Consider the following 21,709-nt stretch of genomic DNA (forward strand, 5'->3'; position numbering starts at 1 on the left):
TTCTTTTCTTTTTCTTGAGATATTTAATATGAAAAGCACTTTGAGCTCTCGTTAAACTATAAAAAATATATCGAATGAGATTTTGAATCCCTCGAATTTTCTTTTACCGGATTAGCATGAGATGTGAAAGCTTAGAAGAACTAATTGCACCATCTGAAGTGGAGATAGATGTAAACACACTCCTTCCCCACCGCAGTAGTTGGTACAAGGATAGACACATTTACGATGTCGATCGATCGAGACTGGTGAACCACATGGAAGTAATGGTGTTGCAAGAAAAGGGGTCATGTGGCCAGCCCAGCTATCACACAATACTATTAGGCGTGGCTCCAAAAGATTAGCGAGATCACGAACCATTTCTTTTTTGGTTTAAACTAAAGAGGATGACATCTAATCGATGCAAACACTACTATGACGTTTCACTTTCCTCTGTTCACTACGTCAGCCGGAAAGCAAAAAACTTTTTTTGTTTTTGTTTTTTCTAAGAGGTGTTTACACCGAATACGAAAAGAAAATCAAATCGTGTCGAAACTTTTTTTGTTTTTGTTTTTTCTAAGAGGTGTTTTTTCGTGATGTAATTCGATCGAAAGCTTAAAAGCCCGTAATCAGCACGCTCGTATTCTTTGTTAGATGATTATCTTTCTTGATTTACATGATAACTTCATGTGTATTACTATCAAATTTCTTAGGTTGAAGATGAGCCCTTAATTTAGCTTAACGTAGATGCATGCATTTAAATATTTCATTTTATTACATGTTAACTTGTTGTGCATTACTATCATTTTTTTCATCATCATCATCATCATTTATCTTTCATGTACACGATGACTTTGTATCTTCACATGAGATCTTCTCGTGCATTGCCATCAAATATCACCCTCTTTTTTCCTTGTAATGTTATCTTCTTGACTTGGATGCATTGGGTCCAGTCTTGAGGTGTGAATCAAAGCTCTTCCACCATGTCTGCAACCGAGCGTCAATCCTGTGGAAACTTCAGTACAAGTGCACAACACAGAGATCACACAGTCCAACTTCATCGGACCCAATCAAATGCTCAGAAAAGAACTGGACATTGATGCAATCCAGATTCCTTTGACTGATCTACACTTCTCGAAGGTGGATCGGTCCATCTTCTTCAGTTGAATTCCAAGATTTGGACAGATACATTGAGGACAAAAGAATTCCCGTCTTCCTCATAACTTCATGGCAATGGTTTCATGTTGGCTGGGTCACACGCGCACACACACAGACTCTCTCTCTCTCTCTCTCCCCTTTTCTACTTGGACTCCACTCTCGTTTGATCAAACGAAGAACTACAACCTCTTGTTCTTGGTCGTGGTGAATTAATGTGATTCAACCACTATGATCAAAGCACAGCCCAACCTCTCAAGGCTTTTGCTGTCACACTTAAAGGCCAGAATTGACTTGTTATGTTGTCCTTTTCCGGTGGAATCTGATAAGACACAGCTCCTCTATTTTCAGTTTAATGGAGTCTTTAAGAACATCACAACAGTTCTGCGGACACATCTGTCTGTTTGTCCATTACCAGCAATACAAAGACTCGGGCATTTCACCTAAGAAAGGCAAGAAGAAGAAGAAGAAGAAGAAGAAGAAGAAGAAGAAGAAGAAGAAGAAGAAGAAGAAGAAGAAATCATTAACATCTTAGATGAATCGATGGTCGATTGTTGGCGAGCCTTTGCAGTGGTGGTACGGACCTGACAGTCCACCTTCATAATTGTGATCCGAGAGTAGTTAGTTTCAGGTATGTTCTCTGCAATGTAAGCCTCAGTGCTGGGCAGGTGAGAGGGAAGCCGATCCACAATGAATGCTTTGACCTGACTTCTCTATCCAACACATACCATCTTCCGTTCATTCACCGTTCAACAACCGTGCAAGACATTTGATTGGCGACACATGACGAGAACGAGCCGATTCATCGTTGACTCGAGGTCAAACAGTGAAGTCGAGTCCACTTCCTTTAGTCATGAGACAAAATGAAGTGAGCTGTTCGCATTGGCTACTATGAACTAATACAACAGTGTCTTACTACTCTTCTGTATTGGAATGCGTAATATGGAGGAGCGTAAACAAGAACTAAGACAACAGCTACACACAAGCTCGGACGTGTAATGGTGGTGCTTCTTCCCATGCAATCGGTCATGTCGCGTTCCTACAGCCTCGCCATGGCTAGTACTTGCTCTTGGACCTCGGAGTGGCGGGTGGTGTTCCCGTAGCCGGATGCTGCCTGAGGCAGTTTGCAGAGCGGCGCCGCGGCGCCCCCTTGTGGGCCGCGAGCAGCCTTCCTTAGCAAGAACTTTTGGATCTTTCCCGTGGAGGTCTTGGGCAGCTCCTCCATGAACACCACCTTCTTGGGGACCATGAACCGGGGCATGCTGTTGCGACAGTAGGAGATGATGTCCTCCTCGTTGATGCTCCCTTCCTGGGTTTCCTTTTTTACCTTGAGGAATGCGCAGGGAGTCTCGCCCCAGTGGGGGTGCGGCATCGCCACCACCGCGGCCTCCAGCACCATCGGGTGCCGGTACAGCACCGCCTCCACCTCCAGGCTGCTGATGTTCTCGCCGCCGGATATGATGATGTCCTTCGCCCGGTCCTTGATCTCCACGTACCCGTCCGGGTGGACGACCCCGAGGTCGCCGGTGAGGAACCAGCCGTCCTTGAACGCGGCCGCGGTGTCGTCGGGGTTCTTGTAGTAGCCCTTCATGATGCTGCTACCTCGTAGGACGATCTGGCCCAGGGACTCCCCGTCGCGCGGCACGCTCGACATGGTGTCGGTGTCCTTGACGTCGGCGTCGGCGAGGGTTAGCACGCTGATCCCCTGCCGGGCCTTGAGCCGGGCTTGCTCCTCCATCGGCAGGCGGTTCCACTGTTGGCGCCACTCGCATACCAGCGCCGGCCCGGTGGCCTCCGTGAGGCCGTATGCGTGGGTGACGTGGAAGCCCAACCGCTGGATCTTCTCGAGGAGCGTAGCCGGTGGCGGCGCGCCGCCGGTGAGCACCTGGACCGGCGAGGCGATGGGTCGCCGGTCGGCGGGCCCGGCCTCGAGGAGGATGCTGAACACGGTCGGGGCGCAGCACATGTGGGTCACCCGGTGGTCAGCGATGGCGCGGTACATGTCACGGGCGGTGGGGGCCCTGATGCAGATGTTGGTGCCGCCGCGCGCCGCCAAGCCCCAGGTGAAGGTCCAGCCGTTGCAGTGGAACATGGGAAGGGACCAGAGGTAGACCGGCTCGTTGTCGACCCCCCACTGCAGGAGGAGGCTGAGGGTGCTCAGGTAGGCGCCGCGGTGGCTGTAGACCACACCCTTGGGCGCTGACGTCGTCCCGGAAGTGTAGTTGAGCGCGATGGCGTCCCACTCGTCGAGAACCGGGCAAGGATGGCGCGTGGGATCGCCGCGGGCGATCAGCTGCTCGTACTCGAGCTCCCCGAGCCGAACGCCCGTTGGAGCATCGACGTCGTCGATGACGACGACCAGAGGCAGCTGCAGGCCGTCGCCGAGGAGGCGATCGAACGCTTGGACGGCGAGTCGGACGTACTGGTAGTCCACGAAGAACACCTTGGCCTCCGAGTGCTTGAGGATATTGGCCACGTTCCCGGCGTCGAGGCGGGTGTTTATGGTGTTGAGCACAGCCCCCGCCATGGGCACCCCAAAGTGCATCTCATAAAGCGCCGGCACGTTTGGCGCGAGCACCGACACCTGCCGCCATGACATCGAAGCATTAGCTGTCACCGTAAACACTGGGCAGGAAGACAGAGTAAACTCATCGGTACTCACCACATCGTTCTTGGACACGTTGAGGGAGCGGAGGGACGAAGCAAGGCGAAGGCAGCGTTCATGGGTCTGCTTCCACGTGAAGCGGGTCTGCCCGTATACGATCGACGTGCGGTCGGAGTACACGACGGCAGCCCTCGACAGGAAGGTGGTGGGGGTGAGAGGGACATAGTTAGCTGGGCACTTAAGCAGTCGGTCCATGGATGGATGCCTTCTTGCGTGCTCTCCCAGAGATGGCGCGCGCGTGGAGAGGAGACGAGAGGAGACTCGGGAGAAGGGATGCAGGGCACAGGCAAGGCATGGGGCGGGGTTTTATAGGGAGGGCGAGGGCGTGTAGCATGGGCAGCCATGTGAGTCATGAAGCGGGTTTGGTTGGAGAAGAGGACGGAAGTTGCAAATGAAGTGCAAGGTTTGAACATTGACTTTTGACCTCCCCCATCCCCTGTTTTCAAATGAGCCATTGGGGAAGACCACAGAGAGAGAGAGAGAGAGAGAGAGAGAGAGAGAGAGAGAGGCTTTAGCGTCTCCTCCCCTGCCCTGCATCGCCTCTGCCTGGGCATCGATCGAGTGACCAACGTTTAGGATCGTGCAGCAAATCCTTTGCACGGTGGCATGCTCTGGGCTCGGATTCAAGGTGTCCTCTGTCTCAGTACATCAGGGGATGATGAAGATGACGACGACGACGACGGCTCAGATTCAAGAAAACGATCTGTCGCCGTTTCCTCGAGGCGTCACTCACGTCCTCCAACTTGCGGTTCGAGAGGCGTAGAATACACTGTGCAGTTTATGAGAAGAAGCCCTTTGGCATGCACGAAGACGTTGTCACCTGCGTGTGCATATTTTCTCCATGAATATTCACACAATTGCATCCTAACTATTCACATAAACATGTACGATACATTATTAGCAGGGAAGCTTCTTTTGGGTGGCGATGAACATTTTGTTGGCAGGCTTTGTTCTCCGGGATTCTTCTTCCATCTTGGACTGTGGACTCATAAGAAGACCTAAAGCACGAGTTGGGACTGTGCCTTTTAGGTAGGTTTGCAGGACTGTGTTTGGCATCGTCTATCTTTGTTTACCCACCATTCAAATCCTCCTCAGCATCTGTAGAAACCACTGTTTGGAAGGTCAAAGTAAAGGAAAATTCTGCCCACATTCACTAGAATCAGCGGGTGATTGATCGATCGAACCGATACATCAATCGATGGAACCGTAGGTACAATAATTTATTTATTTATTTTTTTAATAATAAAATATAATTTCTATGTGATGATAGATAGAAATATATAGATATATAATAATATTATAAAGAAATATTTTTTATAGTGTAGTGAAAACGAACGATAGGGATAGAACTGATAGAGGATGAGAGAGTGATGAATAATAATAGGTTTATATATATATATATATATATAATCTTACAATGAAAAGTAACTTTAGATAATAAATAAAAAAAAATAACAATATTATTAATTTGAATTAATAATATTGAGTCTATCTGCTTGATGTAGATAACCATTTCATCATAGATTGTAAATGCATTATGCAAGAACAACCCTCAAGCAGAAGAACACCCTCTCACAAGACAGTTTCATATAGTAATTAATCTTCAGCATTCGATATCTTTTGCAGAGACAAATAATCCTTCATGAATACCTTACTCAACTGCGAAGCTAATTCATCTCTGTGATGCCGTTCATTCCTTGTGCTCAATCTGTTTGCAGAAATCCAGATTCAGTGGGATCATTCTTGGCTATTTATTTCATGCCCAGTGCAGGAAAGGGAGATTTCATGTCAACCCTGTTTCACATGAGATGAGATCTTACAGGACCTTTTGGATTAACCAGTGAAAAGTCAAGATCATAAACATGCTTGGCAAGAGTTTTGATGCAGCAGAGTACTAACTGTTACTGTTATTGAAGAGCTTTCTGCATTTTATCTTCACTACCACTGGGCCTTGACCATATTACACGCATGCAAAACAGAGCTTGCATATAAGAAACTATCGAAATTGAAAAGTCAGCTATTCAAATGCATTTCTTATATCAAGTTGTCAAGAACTCTAAATCGTACAAGAAAATGTGTAATATGAGATGTCAGATATTCAAATGCTTATCACATATCAAATGGTCATAAGAAGTTTGACTTTTTAAAAGAAATTCTGTACAAGAGGAGTACAAGTCACCACAACCTAAAAACTTAAGCTCATCAAGTTGTGAATCAATACTTTATTTTTATGTTTAGAAAAAGTAAAGGACTGATGCCAAGATGATGCAATTGAAAAAAAAATATTACATGATCCACCACTGCTCAGGAAATTCTAACACTCTATTCATGCTTTTGGAGACACCGAGCTATTTCCATGGATAATTAATAGGAACTATCCTATGTGTACTCATCACATTGATATAATTTAAACAGGTCCTGTTGAAATGGTAAAAGTCGCAACTTCATGCGATCATCTCCTATTTCAAAGGTGTAGGTAATCTATTTGGACCGAGTATATCTTCCATGCAAGACTAAAATTTTTCATTTGCTTAGATAAAAGGAGAATGTCCTCAAGCTCAACACACCAGGTTTATTAGAACATCTTGCAGTTCACAACTCGATAAAGATGGAAAAATTTGCATACAAATATTAACTACCAGGTTCGAATACCTAAATCAATCTGTGCCGATGATACCGTATTAACAAGTTCAGAATTGGCAAGCCAAAACCTACCCCAGTGGGGTGATTCATTACTAATCAATTTGGTGCACTGATGAACAGAATAAATAAGTTGTGATGTTAAACATCAGATAAAACAAGATACTAGGGAACTTAAACCTCTGAGGAGAACCTTCCATCCTTCCATCTCGGCCTCTTGTTCGTCGACCTGATGAAAAGCAAAAGGCTTTGGCACTGCTTGCTTCTAAAATCCGAAGTGCCATGGTTATCTTCCAACAAGTTCAAAGATACTGATGATTGAAAACTCTTCAAAAACAGTGAAATGAGCAAATCCGATCTCCATTTACCTCTACTTTCACGATAACATGACACTGACCTTTCTAGCAAAGTCATCCTCATCATCCAACTCCTCTTCATTGCCCTGGAATGCATTCTCATCATTGTTTGCTTTAAAATCCCCTGATTCATAATCGAAGCCCCCATCTCTCTGACAATAATTCTCCAGCTCTTCCTCTTCCACATTTTCCAAACCCATACCATCTTCAGTTTCAACAGCATCAGCTTTGGTTGAAGACTGGATATCATCATATGTTAGTTCCCCATCTTCTGTAGTGATCACACCATCAACCGCTCCAACATCTTGTTCTTTGTGGCTACCAATTGTATGATCGCCCTCCCTTCCGGCTTCAACTGGATGAACTGATTGCAGACTTAAAATCACTGCAGAAACAGATTCATTGATAGCAGATTCTCCACCACCTTGATTGCTATCATATTGACTGGTAGAAATTTCATTGTCTGCATATGCCATCTCTCTTTTCCTCTTCAGGATGGAACTCAATGGCCTTGGACCTTCAAACAATGGTGAATTATCCAATTCCTGAAGCCCCTCAACTTTTCCAGGTTTAGCTTTAATCAGCTTGGTATTAACATTGGTACTTATGATTAATTGCTCTTGAGAACTATCATTAATCTTTGCACCTTTCAGCTCTGCAAGAGATTTTGGACCAGCAAAATCTATAGAATTTGCATCAACTCTTCTAGATGGCCTGTTTCCAATACTCCTACTATCTTTACCAAATTCCTCAGTTGGTTGCTGTCTGATTCTTTCAGGATGCCTCACTTGGGAGTTTAGTCGCCTTACTGGTGACAATCTGCCTTGAAGTCCCCTGCCTCTCTCTTTCTCCAAGAGCAAATTGCTCGCCCTATCAGTTAAAGATCTCCTAGGGAATGCTATTCTACCTTGAAGACGAGTGCTCAAGGAATTTTTAGGAGGAAATTGCCTTCGATCTCGGAAATGATGACCATAATCTCTCTCCTGAACATTGTCCTCCTTCCTTTGAGAGTGCTCACCATGACCATCACGACTATCGGTAGATCTTGAACCATTAAGCCTTCTTTGTTTGAGTAATTGATGGCGTAAATCCGAGCCATCCATCTCATCAAGTTTTGCCTCTCTGTCAAGCACCACTCCTCCATGTGATGGTGGTTTGTCCAAAAACCTCTCAGAAGTCTTTGGTTCCCAGCCATGCCTTCCACGGGTCTGCTCATAGTTGTCATACTTTCCTCTATCATTGCTTCGATCCCTTCCAGTCTTGGTTATAAGTTCATAATCGCTGTGGTGGTAGTCATAATCATCTTCAGGTTCCAAGTTCTGACCACCATGAGCTGACGTCATTCTGAAGTCATCTTCATTGTGAAAGTAATCAGGATCTTTAATATCATCTTCCACAAGTACATCAAAGCCAGGGGAATATTCCCTCAAGAACTCATCAGTATCCCTTCCGTTCTCGGGTTGCTCATTTGTAGCCTGTATCTGGTGACTCCATGGTTTGCTCAGAGTATGACCACAGTTAGTGGTAATAACATTCTGTGGCGCTGCAGGAGGCTCATCATCCAGTGGAAAAAATGGCAATCTTTTATTTTCAGATAATTCGGCATTAGGAGCATTCTCCGCTTTGGTAACAAGCTTTGTGGTAGCAGATGGCATTTCAATTTGCATGTTAACAATCGTCTTTGGGTTATCAAGATTGAGTTCAGTGACATTCTGTTGCATGGTAGCATTCTGCAGTCTATCCTTCTTACTGGTTTGTGGTGGTTCAGGAAGAAGTTTAGAAGCCTTTGCAGCCTGCTGCGAAACAAGAGCGACAGATGCCTGCGTCCCATGCAAGTAGGGACACCTTTCACCTTTCAAACACTGACCCCATTGGAAATAGTGGCATGGAACACTTTGTTTATTGATATTGTTAGAAAGAGAATGTGCGGGTGGGGCTCTTGTTAGTGGTGCAGTTTGAGGAGGTGGAACTGATCCTGAAGTAGGCATCGGTTTTGCAAACAGGGAATCGAGTGGCTGTATAACAAACAACAGCAATGAGCACCACATGAAAAATGCTAGTACATGTAAAAACAGAGTAAAGCACAGAGAATACAGGCAATCAGTGGACGTGCACTCTAATTCATAATATGAAGCTATTCATTGTACTTAATAATCACTGTTCCGCGAGATGAAAGGAGAAGCTCAGAACTTTCAGGCAACTTACTTGATTTATCAGCATGGATTTTCCTATACACAATACAACTCATGACATACTCAAAGATTTCTCAATGTGCATCCCTAATCCTCTAAACTCCTTCCTTCCCTTAATTTATGGCAACATCTGGTTGGGAGATGTTGGGAGATATGACATCCACGGGCATGCTTAGTTCTAGCATATCCCAACTCATTTAGATGTCAAAAACAAATAATCAACAGCCAGATTTTCTCAGAAAATTCCATCTATACTGGTGTGGATGGCAGGCAGGCCTATATTTCTTGGATTCAATAGAATCCTTACACAAGTTGAAAGGAAGCAATCAACAAGTGATTATTTCAACATCAACATAATCTAAAGGGCTCTCACAAAGCATGCGATATACTACAAAGATATGAACTGTAGAACTAACGTACCGGATGGCGGAATGAACATTTTGTATTGAGGCAGTTACCATTTAACCAATACCAGCAATCCCTGGGATTAATCCTGGCACCTTCACTGTGACGATACTCACAATCACTCCCCTGAATCATCAAAAGCACTCTTATTTTTCAGTTTGAGATATGATTCTGAAAGTAATTGCAAAGTGGACATATATCAAAGTACAGAAAAAAATGAGCAACAAAAATTATCTATTACTTTCTAGAAAAACATGAGTTCAACATATAAAATGGAGATATGGAGTCCACAGGTTAAGAGATCAGATCCTGTACCAGGGTTAGAATGAGCATACGGCATCTAACTATAATGATAAGTAAGCAAACACCATTCTGTATTTAGGTTTCACTGAGTGAGCAGTTTTGTTAACCTCCTAAAAAGAAGAAAAGAAATAGTTCCTGTAGTACCAAGAAAAACCTAAAAACTTCTGAACTCTACACGAGTCAAAGTACATGAAAGAGGAAGTCAAAATGTGAGAAATACATAACCATTAGTTAAAAAAATGGATGGATCAGATATAAGATTCCATAAATCTGTCATGTTGCGTTTCAACAGTGTTGAATAAATTTAACAAGTCAACTTAAAGACATGTCTGCAGTCCACAAGTACCAGGAAACTAAAATCTTCTTAACTTTAATAAATGATCACACCATTATCTTGAATGGTAACCTGCTTCAACACATGAGAAACAGCAGAATGTAGCAGAATTTGGCCCAGCATCTAACTCAACAACAACTAAAATTGACCACAGCATCTAACACTATAGGGTCCTTTGCTGATCTTAGTATTGAAATCATGTTGATGGCCACAAGAAACAAGAGTGTCTTATTGAAATGTAACAACCAATAATGAATACTATCATGCTGATTGGCTCATGAATGTTGCTATCAAAGAGGATCACTCACATGCCCAATAAACACTGATCAAGTCAATCCTTAATTTAAAAAAATTGATTTCTTATGCCCTCAAAAGCAACCCAATTGCTTCATTGCAAAAACAAAAACTGACCACTCATGTGGCTTAAATGCACTAATCGAATAATTCCCTGAAAGGGTAAATGGTCATCACCTGCCCTCAAAAATGGATCACATCACTGCTCAAAAGAATGATTGATCACTTACCACAAAAGCACCAACACAAACACTCCCCAGAAATAATGACCAATAACTAACGCATCCCGAAAGCACTGATCAATTAGTCAAAATGACCAATCAAACATATATTTCAAATTAAACATTTAACATTTAGTGATAACAGTTGTTCAGTTTCTTTTTTGGTAAAAGTTCTTGTCATGGTAGTTCCAACACAGGAGTTTGATTGACCTCCCAGACAGGTACGTAACTATGAAAACCATTTGGTTTATCAATGTACAATTTTCTCCTTCCATATAAAAAATTTCTATTTAGCAATCAGAAACCCAAAGAAAAATGTCCATAACTAATCCAATAATATAGAAATTTGAATTCTGTTATATTCAGTTATATCTTCTGCATATATATATATATATATATATATATATATATAATGCTAGGCGCCAAAAGGGACTAAGATCTGAAAAATGCCTGAGGCGCTAGGCACTCACCCGAGCGCAACGATACACTCTAAAATATTAAAATATAATTAATAAGTAAAAATTAACAGTGCTAAAATCTAAATATGGACTATTTTATGATAATAATAGTTAACAATCTACTATTAACAGTAGCTCAATCACCCGAGTGCACTCGGCACCCAAGCGACGCTTCATTGAAGCGCACCGCCTGGTCAAGGCTTGAGGTGCTCGGACATTGTCTCGCCTCACCTGAGCGCCTAAGCGAGCGATCGAGCGCCAATTTAAATCACGGGTATATATATATATATATATCTTAAGCCTCTTAAGCTAAGATAATGATTATAAAAAAGTGTGACATTTGCTATCATGACAATAACAAGAAAAAGAATGCAAATGATGAGATTTCGTTTAGAGAATCATAGCTATCATCTCTATTAATGTAGGGGGAATGAAGACCGACAATAAATCAACTTCAAGATCAACAAAGTAAAATCGTGAACAAACTAGGCTCGATCAACTATGTTACGACAATTGCTTTAAATAAATAAGAAATCCCATCAAGAAAAGCCAAATAACCAACATACTCAACCCAACTAGGTTAGTTACTAATAAATTAATACCAGAAACAATAAAGCAACCAACAGGCTAATGTAAATTCAATATGATGCTGGACCCTGCTGACTGAAATTCAATCTTCTGTCTTGTCATATCATATTTCTTGAAAGTGCGCATAAAAACCGGATTTACTAGACTAAATATTATCTTGCAAAGTGACCCACACATCACAAACAGTCAGTGTTCTCCTACGTAGTATATCCCCTTTTATTGGGTGACTGGTGCTTCCTGCACCAAGCAATTACTACACCTAAGATGTAATCACGGGACCTTTCTGATCTGCATATAAGAATACAGTGATTGTTTAGATGCATCCTCAGCAGCCATTGGCAAGAAACCCTGCATGAAACATATTCAACATATACAACTTCTCCAAGCTAAAAACGTTGAGAGAAGGCTGCCAAATAAATTGTCTATAATTAAAACCTGCCGCAGGGACATGCATAACAAACCAGTCGAGACTTATCTTCCCCAAACTCAAATTTCATGCTTTCCATCAAGTGAAAGTTTCAAGATTCTAAAACAGTTTCCACCATTTGACACTCAAATTTCATGCTTTCCATCAAGGGAAAGTTTCAAGATTCTAAAACAGCTGCCACCATATGACCTCAAAATAACCAGAACAAAATACCATTAGCAACAAAACCCTAACTTTTAGCAACCACTACCAGCTTCATGTTCTCACACCACCAAGCAACTTTTGGGTTCCACCAAGAAGGGAACAGGATTTATAGGAAACTCAAACAAGGATATACACCTCACAAGCGAAAGCGAAAAGATTTCAGCTTTACCTCCTATTAAGAGCTAAAATCAAGATTTAACAAAAAAAAACAACACGAGGAGAAAAGCCACCTTCTTGCAGGTCAATGGGGACGCCAAAAAATAGACACAGTCCGTGTTCCTCTTCATCGCCTCTTCCTCCGCCGTCACAGGCCGGATCGCTTCTCGCCCGCCGCCAGATTCCATCACCTAACCCCTCAAATGCCTTGCGCAACCAGCGATTCAACCCCAACCGATCCCAAACTCGTCGTAGATCGAAAAGGCGAGGTAAAAAGCGACGAATCTGTAGCTTAGGGCACGAAAAGAGAGAAATATCGACCTGAGGAGCGGATCGGGGCGTGATTCACAATGCGGGAAGAGAAATCGGACAAACCCGAAGAGAGGAGTCCGCGATTTCAATTCACAGACGAGAAATCATTCGCCCCAGGGTTTCGTCTTAGGATTTGTAGGACGAAAAGCGAAACCTTTCGCTCTCGCTCGCTTCGCGAGAGAGAAGAGAAGCCCTTCGTTCGTCTCGCCGTTTCTCTCCTTATACAATCCCAATTCATCTCACTCTCCAGAGCTTAATAAACTATCCGAATTTACCAAAACAATATCCAGCATGTAAAATATTACGAAAAACCCCACTAGCGTGGGAAGAGGGCGTGGCATTCCGTAATTATCAGGAGAATCGAGGGGTTGTTTCCCGAAGGGTTGCAATTACGCCGGGGCGTCCTCTCTCGACCGTCGGATCCAACTGGAATCTGACATCAAGATCAGGCCGAGTCAGATCGGTCGGGTTACGAGCTCTTCAGGTCACGTGACTGATGTTGTCGGGTTGCGATTTGTGGACCCGGATAAATCCGAATCCGAATAGAATTCGTTCTAACAAGTTAATACTGTATCCTTTAGGTGATGTTTTGGGCATGACATAAACTAGCAATAACGGGCATGAGATTTACCTTCATAAATAGATCATCAAATGAAAGTAATTCACAGTATACTGAAGATAAATGCATTCTACTTTTAATCCAAATCCAAATTTTATGTTATTATAAAAAAAAATAAGGAACTTTTAAAATATTTATCATCCTAACAGTAAACAAAAAAAAAAAATCCTAAAATAGATTTTTAATTTTTTTTCTTCAATCAAAAGAAATAAAATTTTCAATAAAATTCTTTCACACAATTAAAATTATTTATACTTAAAGAATTTTCAAAAATACATGTCAGTAACTAAGAAATATTTGAGATCCTCTCAATATGATTGCTGATTAAACAAATTTCAAGAATTTCTTTCTATATATATATATATATATATATATATATATATATATATATCCACTAGGAAACATGGTCATAATTCTTTTCTACAGCATGAGTGTTCTGATATTGTTGCCAGTTTCTACTCTGCCTCAAAGCAGCAAAAAGGTAAAAAGAGAACTAATAGACAGATTACAACCAATTAATGGTCACTATGGTGATATAAACCCTCAAGAAGAACACAACAGTCATCTTTATCCAGGTGGTGTATCATCAGTGCAGTGAGGTTGTGGAAGAAGACTTGATGTGGAGTATAACCATCAGAAATTTTCTACATCCACTTTGTGTTCGTTTGATGGATGAGATGTAGGTTTTGAATGGGTCAATGAAGATGAACATGATGGTGAAGTTCCTTAAGAACTCAACTGGGCTTCTTATTTCATGAAGTTTTACTTCCGGTAAACAAGTAAGCACACAGTTAAGCCTGTCTCATATCTGTGTTTTCAGTTTCCCAGATGCTTACCGAGTGTTCTAATCAACTCTCTACTTTCTGATTTTTTTTCATATGAAGATAATTGAGATGCACCTGTGGTGATAATTAGGTTGTTGACTATTACACACCTAATTCAGCAAAGTTAAGATCCTAGGTTTACAAAAGCAGAGATTAGCAAGTATATTCGTAACACTTGTTCTACTAAATTGATCTTTATGCTTTCGCCTCATTATATTTTGTTGGTTTTCTTCTGCTGCAAATATTGCCCTTTTCACCGGTAAAATGGTACAACTACTTGACATACAACTGATGCTTGTGCTCATTACATGAACCAAACTAAAAAGGCTAACAGTGGCCTTACATTAGTAAGATTTTAGTAGAAGCAGCACGTACATGATCAAGTCTATCATTAGAAAGCCTTACAGTCAAAATTTTACCTGGCATATATATGCAGCAAAACTACTGGAATTTTTATTTATGACCTATGTTGCATGTTGTGAATACATGTCATCTCACAATTAAGCATCTTAATATAAGAAACATACTTTATATTTAACGTAGCAAACATAAGATTACCACAGGTCTTATTCCCAGTTACTGAGGGAACATACTGATCCAAGTAAAGCAAAAGTCAAAACAAGCTTTGTAGATATAATTAAGATTTCATGGTTTTCCTACAACTCGTGGAGACATCCTTTCTATGTAGAAGAAAGAAAATAACAAGAAAAGAAAAAGAAAGGAAGTCTGAGCATTGAGGGTTTGTATAGATTATAAACATCTAATTGTTCATATATTAAGTGTTAATCTGACCCACTTACAGGAGACGCTGGATCTCTAGTTCATTTGGCACATTCGGGAGGAGCAGAAACAAAGCATCAGTTTGCATATCGCAATGTTGTCAATTGGCCATTTGAACAGATCTCTTCGAGCCATGAAACTAGTTGATTGGTTGATGGTCTCAGTTTAGGAGATTCACTTACACAAAGGCATGCAAGTTCAAGCATCCTCAATATCTGGCTGTTGTCATCCTTATCATATATACAAGGATCAAAAACCTCAGCCTCCCGTCTCTCTTTCTTCATCTGAAGCACCCATGATACCACATCCCTGCTGCCTTTTGGTTTGCACATATCGACAGGCCTCCTACTGGTAAGTAGTTCCAAGAGTACAATGCCAAAACTATATACATCACCCTTAAAAGTAGCACCAGGAGATTGTCCATACTCCGGAGGGATGTAACCTAAAGTTCCAACTAACTCTGTTGTCACATGGGTCTCAGAAGGCGAAATGAGTCTAGCAAGCCCAAAATCTGCCAAATGAGCTTCAAATTCTTCATCTAAAAGGATATTACTCGATTTGATATCACGGTGAAGTATATGAGGCTCACAAGACTCATGCAAATATGCTAATCCCCTTGCTGCTCCTAGAGCGATCTGAAGCCTTTTTCCCCAGTCCAGCATCAAGCTTCCTTCATGTTTCTCATGAAGCCAGTAGTCCAAGCTTCCATTCTCCATGTATGAGTAGATTAACAGTCTATCATTGCCGAACTTGCAACATCCTTGCAGTGAAACCAGATTCCTATGCTGGGCTCTAGAAAGAGTTTCCACCTCAGCTTGAAATTCCCTTTCTACCTGAAAAAAATCACCAGAAAGCCGCTTGATCGCTATGTTCCTTCCATCAGGCAGCGTAGCTTTGTAGACCAGACCATATCCTCCACAACCAACAATAAAAGCCTGATTAAAATTGTTGGTGGACTTCAATATGTCATCAATGTTTAGCTCCTTGCTATCCTTGTGAAACAAAAGAACTATACTGCAACCAGCTGCATCTGAGCTTTCATCTGCATGTGCCACCACCTTTGGATTGTCTTCGTGTTTTCCAGAATGCCGTCCTAATATAATCCAGTAGACAACACCAAGAAGAAAACTTGCCCCGATTCCAATTCCAACTGCCATGCTTATTCTGGCAGCTCTTTTATGTGTTTTGACTCTTGATGGTAGAAGATCTTTGGATTTGCAAGGTAACAAGTGAATGCCACAAAGCTCGGAGTTGCCTTCAAAGTCAGAACTTGAGAAGGTTGAAAATTGGCCTCCAGTTGGGACTTGTCCAACTAAATTGTTATATGCCACATCAAATTTTGACAAGAAACTAAGATTGGTGAGAGAGGAAGGTATTGCTCCTGTGAGATTATTGTGTGACAAATCCAAGATTTCTAAGCTTGTCATGCCCGACAGCTCTGCCGGTATGTTTCCCGAAAGATTATTCCAGCTCAAGTCCAACACATGGAGAACTACAAGGTTCCTGAATCCTGGCAAAATCTGCCCAACAAGCATATTATCACCCAGAATCAGTGATGGGGGGAAGCTGCTGACCTGATTATACTGCAAGCCCTTTCTACTTGAATTTCTCTTGATGAAGAATGGGAAGTTCTCCATTGAGCTAACTTGCAGTGACTTACTGCCAGACATAAGGCTCTTCATTTGTGTCAAGCTATTAGGAAGCTGTCCACTGAGGGAATTATTTGATAGATCCAAGTAAAAGAGATTGTCAAGGTTCCCAAGCCACATTGGGATTGATCCAGATAAGCGGTTCCATGAGATATCCAATACCTTTAATCGGGTCAAGTTTGCCAACCATGATGGAATGGAACCTGTAAGAGCACAGTTTGCAATGACAAGTAACTCCATCTTCTCGAAACCTTGAATTCCATCAACTGGCATCATTTCACCACCATGGAAGTTCCTTGTCAAGACCAAACTAGTAAGTTTCGGGCAATACTGCAGGATTTGCAAGGCTGATGTTATGTTAGAGAAGTGGTTACCAGTGAGAGACAGATCAGAAAGTGAAGTGAAGTTCTTGAAGCTGTGGGGGATTTCTCCAGTAAGATTGTTTTTGGCAAGATTTAAAGTATTGAGTTGCACACATTGGAGAAGCATGTCAGGGATGGGGCCAGAAAAAGAATTTGAACCAAGATCGAGGGTGCTTAATTTGGGCATTGCAGTGCAATTGAGATTGATTTCACCACTAAGGGAGTTGTTGTTCAGATTCAGCACTCTGAGCGATGACAATTTCGACAAGGAAGAAGGTAAATTACCTACAAGTTTATTGGACTGAGCAGAGAAAGACTCGAGCTTTGCGAGGCTACCAAACACATCTGGGATGAACCCAGAGAATCTATTAAGGGATAGATCGATCTCGACAAGGTTGGAAAGATTACTCATGTTTTTGCTGAGATCGCTGGAGAACTGGTTCCCCTGGAGGAATAACTGCGTCATGGATGTCATGTCGAACAAAGCATCAGGCAAGTCTCCACTGAGGTCGTTCATGCTGAGCCAGAGCTCGGTGAGGGAGCTGCAGTTCTTGAGACCTCTGGGAAGGTCGCCGTAGAACCTGTTCTCCGAGAAGCGGAGAATTCTTATCTTGGCTGAGGAATTGCAGATGCCGGCATCAATCGGGCCGTAGAAATCGTTGGAAGTGAGGTCGAAGGATGTCAGATTGCTGGAACCTACGAGGATCGGGTGGCTGCCGGTGAATTGATTGTAGGAGATGTTGAACACTTGAATCGCCGGAAGGTTCAGATTCGATGGAATCACTCCTTTGAGCTGGTTCGTGCTGAGATTGATTAACTCCAACAGAGGTAATCGGAGCAGCTGCGGGGGAACCACTCCTTGCAGAAAATTCACAGAAAGGTCGAGCCTTTTCAGCTGATCCAATCCGGCCAATGAATCAGAGATCGAGCCTCTCAAGCTTTTTCTGCTGAGATCCAATCCGACCACCCTCCTGCCGTTGATCGTCGGAGGACCACAGGACACTCCAGGCCAGTCGCAGCAACCGGAGTAAGAGCCATTTAGAACCCACCCCAGATCGAGCTCATTCGCGAAGCCCAGCAACGCGTTGAGATCCTTGGACTCGCAAGTCTGGTTCTGAGAAAAAGCCAGTCGAGCTCGAATCAAGAAGGAGAACAAGAAGAAGCAGCATGCGCGCACCGAGAGCAGCGCCCAGAAGCCTCCCCTGTGTGTCATCAAAATCGAGTCTTTTACGCGGGGAAATAGGGCGACTAGGGCAAAGGAGGGTCTTCTCATGCGGAAGCGCCCATCAATGATAACGAGAGCCCCTTCCCTTCTTTGGTAGCTTTCGGGATTGCAGCATCGATGGATGTATACACCTACCAAAGCAGAACAAATCAGACTAGGAGGAGTAGGAGGAGGAGGAGGAGGGCGGAATGGTGGAGATATGAGACTTCGAAGGTTCCACAGGAGTACAGCAGAAGGGAGACAAATCTGAAAGGACGAGGATCCAATGCGATAGAAAGAGACGCAGAGAGAGAGAGAGAGAGAGAGAGAGTTCGGTTTCGACACCGCTTTGTTCTGCTAGCTTTCTCTTCTTATTGCATGTGCCCTTTTCCTTCTTCCCCGTTGTCTCTGATTGAACGCTGCTACGGAGCCATTGGACCAACACAACATTATGGAGATTACGTATCCGAAGGGAAGCAAAACTTCCTCCCTTTTCTTTGTCATCGACGGCATTTAACAACGCGTTACTCCGTGGGTTGATGACGCTTGGGACTGGAGGAATAAGGAAGCTTGAGAGAGAGGTTGACCAGGCGTAGGAAGCAAGAACCGTGGGGTAACCGGCGAATCCAGCGGCACGAGGCGAGGGAGGCAGGTCTAAGGTCAGAATTGGGCCGACACGCCGAGATATGTCTCGTACCCTTCTCCTCTCCCAAAAGCGACTGTTGGCTCCGTCGCGAACGCAAATAATGCTCGATTAACCGTAATTTTGCTGGTATTTTCTCGATCTGGTCTACTCTCTTGAAGCTTAATTCGAGTCTGTTTGAACATCTACTTCAACTACCAGCCTAAAACGCTCAGAGGAAAAGAAGGAAGTATTAATGGAACATCATCAACCCCTCTGCTTTCGTTGGGAAGCAACATCATCCTTCTTTTCGAAAGGGGGACTTTTGCTGCCGCCGCAAGAAAAAAAAGAAGGCATCTTTGCTTTCAGACGCAAGATCTTCCCACTGGCTCTATTTCTGCCTATTCCTCCCGAAGAACTTCCAGAATCTTGACTTGATGGGCGCATTTCCCGGGTCAAATTGCAGGCCAACTGCTTGTTATAATGTCCAATAGCTAACAGCTTGAACCGCAGGTGCTCACTGTGTGGGGTGTCCAAGATCTGTGGATTCTGATTCAGTGTGCCATGAAGAATGCAGTAGGAGTTGACTGAGTGCTACCAGCCATGGCCTTTGAATTGGTGAGGCTGCATTACTGACCTCGTGCATTACACATAAGGAAGAATTTTCTACTCACTGCATGCAGCAGTCTCCATCTTCACAAATCAAAGTTCAAACAGGAAGGGGAGGAGGTAAGTGATAAGTTTTCATACTCAAGGCACATTTGAATTGATATATGCATTTTTATCTTGATAAAATGTAGATATTGTCTAGTTGTAAGAAATACCTCATAACTTACTAGAAATGGAGGGAATTGATTAGCTTGACTTGAAGAACCAATCCAAGGATGCTGCCCTTAACTCCCTGTTACCACAGAGAGTTAAGGGAGTGAAACTAAAAGAAGCAAATCTGGTTGATTCTTTACAAAAGGTTAAACAAAGATATGACAAGTTGCTCAAAATACTGTAAACTATGTTAATGGAGAGTAAAGCATTAGGCAAAAGTAGCTGTGCACCACTAGCCACAAAAACATCAGTTATTTTGCCGTGTTTGGTCATTGCATATTACAATCTGACAAGCTCTCATCTTTAGAGGTAAGATTGTAAGGTTGTGTGCATTGAATTTTTTCGGACCCAACATTAGCAGGATCCTCGTGAGTCTCGTGTACTAGATATGCTCTTTTTAGTTTGGGTCCAATTCAACCGCTGAATTAATTCTGTAATAAAACAAAATTCAAGAGCAGAAAAAGAAAGAAATATAAAATTACATCAAACAAGCCCTTAGTTGAGTGAACAAGACCTCCAATATGTTTTCAGATGTGCCAGTAATTTTTATATGCAGGCAATAAATGGCCAAAGAGACTGACAATGGAGTAGATGGGTAGCAAGGCAATTTGTTATGCAGGGCATGCATATGCACACATTTTATCCTATCACACTCAGAAGTCTTAACTCAAATAAGCTTGTATTCTGAAAGTGATTTTAGTTGGAACCAGGAACCAGTTTCTGCTCTCCTCATTCTCTCTTGCTCCAATCACCAATGTCTTGGAATGAATGTTTGATTGCTGAATAAGAATCGAGAAGAGGTTAAGAGTATTGGATATCATGAGCTTGAACACCTTGGTTGTTGACATCATTGCATAAAAGATTGTCCAAGTGTTTGTAATCTGGCATTAATGAGAGCAAACCTAATAGAAATCAAGCTTCTTTTGTTGACTTCAGTTACAATATTAGGGAAAAAGGTTATAGTCAATCAACAAAAACATATGCATATATTAAATATGTTGGGGAAAAAAATCAAAGAGAACTTGGAAGACCCATTCTACAGTCAGAACTTAGTATTACTATAAAAAAGGATCTCCTCAAACTACTTGGATTTGTTTAAATTGAAAGCTATCAATATAGAGAAGTTGTTTTCTGACTCAAGAATTATTACAAGTTTCACAACTTGATGCTCATATTTTTTACCGCAAAGGATAATGCGTTAACTAACACCTCAAGTACAATAACCTCTGTCAAAATCTGGGGACAAAGTTTGAGCACTTACGTTTAGCGGACAAGCTCAAAATACACAATTACATGTGGATTTGGAAACAAATTCTAATCCATGGCTAACCCTTGTAATAAGAAGTGGAAAAGAAAGGGTTACCAGCCATCACTTCTGTGTCATCTGTCTCTGGAATTTGTGTTACAGTCCTCAGAGCTTATTAAGCAATGACCATAGGCTAAAAGAACAAAGAGTCCATCATCTCTAAGTTGATTTGGATAATTTGATCCTGTTCAAAAGTATCCCTATGGACTATTGCAACAGATAGCAAGAAGAAAATGAGGATTCTACTAGAGCATGCCTACAACACTGTGGGTTAAGATAGTGCTGTGGAGCAATCCTATTCAAGTGCTTTGTATATTGAAAAGTTCAGCTGGAGGTTCAACTGCTTCAATCTTGTAGTGTGCTACAATACTATATCACTTCATAAGTTGGGCAAATCTTTTTGGAGATCCTAATTATTTTAGGCTGAGAATAAGTGACAGCTCGTGGCCATATCTGCACTGGCTTATGAGTGTATCATTTTGAACTACAAGTGGATGGGGTTGACCTGAACTAAAAAAAGGTCTTTGTTGATTAAGAGGGAAGAGATCTGGTCCTTGAATGATGCCCCTCACACTCATAACCAAGTGACAGTGGCACAACAATGACTTGATTTGAGGTGGGAAAATAAGGCATTGGTTGTGAAAAGTGATGCTTTTTATGTAATGAACTATGTGCTTGTTCACTAAAACATCATTTCTGAGTGAAACATCAAGTGATAAATATGTACATGAGTTCTGAACAAACAAAACATTGAAAATATAATTCCAACCTAATTGCAACTATTTCAGAAAAGCTACTTAAGCAGGAATTACATGTATTTTTCTGGTTAGTGGTG

The 21,709-nt window shown here is 42.3% G+C and overlaps 3 protein-coding genes and 1 long non-coding RNA gene across 5 annotated transcripts; 1 reads left to right on the forward strand and 3 right to left on the reverse strand.

Annotated features, from left to right (window-relative positions):
• Window positions 1-1,953: 1,953 nt before the first annotated feature.
• LOC103990681 (trans-cinnamate:CoA ligase, peroxisomal-like) lies at window positions 1,954-4,076 on the reverse strand. The gene is made up of 2 exons (XM_009409906.3): window positions 3,794-4,076; window positions 1,954-3,715 (listed from the first exon to the last, which is right to left on the reverse strand). The coding sequence occupies exons 1-2, from the start codon at window positions 3,989-3,991 to the stop codon at window positions 2,171-2,173; spliced, it is 1,743 nt and encodes a 580-aa protein (XP_009408181.2). The 5' UTR covers window positions 3,992-4,076; the 3' UTR covers window positions 1,954-2,170.
• Window positions 4,077-6,348: 2,272 nt separating this feature from the next.
• LOC103990680 (zinc finger CCCH domain-containing protein 32) lies at window positions 6,349-12,908 on the reverse strand. Of its 2 annotated transcripts, none has more exons than XM_018829110.2 (4): window positions 12,750-12,908; window positions 12,449-12,659; window positions 9,405-9,515; window positions 6,349-8,807 (listed from the first exon to the last, which is right to left on the reverse strand). In XM_018829110.2, exons 2-4 carry the CDS (start codon window positions 12,560-12,562, stop codon window positions 6,813-6,815), a joined length of 2,220 nt encoding a protein of 739 aa, XP_018684655.2. In that variant the 5' UTR covers window positions 12,563-12,659; window positions 12,750-12,908; the 3' UTR covers window positions 6,349-6,812. The 2 variants fall into 2 exon arrangements, with proteins under 2 accessions (XP_018684655.2, XP_065046891.1); XM_065190819.1 differs by having other exon boundaries at window positions 12,449-12,665; window positions 12,750-12,903.
• A 1,823-nt stretch (window positions 12,909-14,731) lies between these two features.
• On the reverse strand, window positions 14,732-18,594 carry LOC135678244 (phytosulfokine receptor 1-like). Its single transcript, XM_065190820.1, has 2 exons — window positions 18,470-18,594; window positions 14,732-18,276 (listed from the first exon to the last, which is right to left on the reverse strand). The coding sequence occupies exon 2, from the start codon at window positions 18,191-18,193 to the stop codon at window positions 14,987-14,989; it is 3,207 nt and encodes a 1,068-aa protein (XP_065046892.1). The 5' UTR covers window positions 18,194-18,276; window positions 18,470-18,594; the 3' UTR covers window positions 14,732-14,986.
• Window positions 18,595-18,755: 161 nt separating this feature from the next.
• Window positions 18,756-20,383, forward strand: LOC135678245 (uncharacterized). The gene is made up of 2 exons (XR_010514875.1): window positions 18,756-18,896; window positions 18,969-20,383. It is a non-coding gene; the product is annotated as an uncharacterized LOC135678245 (long non-coding RNA).
• The last annotated feature ends 1,326 nt before the right edge of the window (window positions 20,384-21,709 follow it).

The sequence above is a fragment of the Musa acuminata genome, chromosome BXJ1-7 (genome assembly GCF_036884655.1).
Source record: "Musa acuminata AAA Group cultivar baxijiao chromosome BXJ1-7, Cavendish_Baxijiao_AAA, whole genome shotgun sequence".
Taxonomy (NCBI): Eukaryota; Viridiplantae; Streptophyta; class Magnoliopsida; order Zingiberales; family Musaceae; genus Musa; species Musa acuminata.

Excerpts from the sequence above, each read along its gene's own strand:
- LOC103990681 (XM_009409906.3), bottom strand. The coding sequence starts at position 3,991 with ATGGACCGACTGCTTAAGTGCCCAGCTAACTATGTCCCTCTCACCCCC. Across the intron at positions 3,716-3,793 it reads ACGTGTCCAAGAACGATGTG|GTGTCGGTGCTCGCGCCAAA; the intron begins GTGAGTACCGAT and ends TCATGGCGGCAG.
- LOC103990680 (XM_018829110.2), bottom strand. The coding sequence starts at position 12,562 with ATGGAATCTGGCGGCGGGCGAGAAGCGATCCGGCCTGTGACGGCGGAG. Across the intron at positions 9,516-12,448 it reads CCCCATTGACCTGCAAGAAG|GGGAGTGATTGTGAGTATCG; the intron begins GTGGCTTTTCTC and ends TTGATGATTCAG. Across the intron at positions 8,808-9,404 it reads AATGTTCATTCCGCCATCCG|CCACTCGATTCCCTGTTTGC; the intron begins GTACGTTAGTTC and ends TTTGTTATACAG.
- LOC135678244 (XM_065190820.1), bottom strand. The coding sequence starts at position 18,193 with ATGAGAAGACCCTCCTTTGCCCTAGTCGCCCTATTTCCCCGCGTAAAA.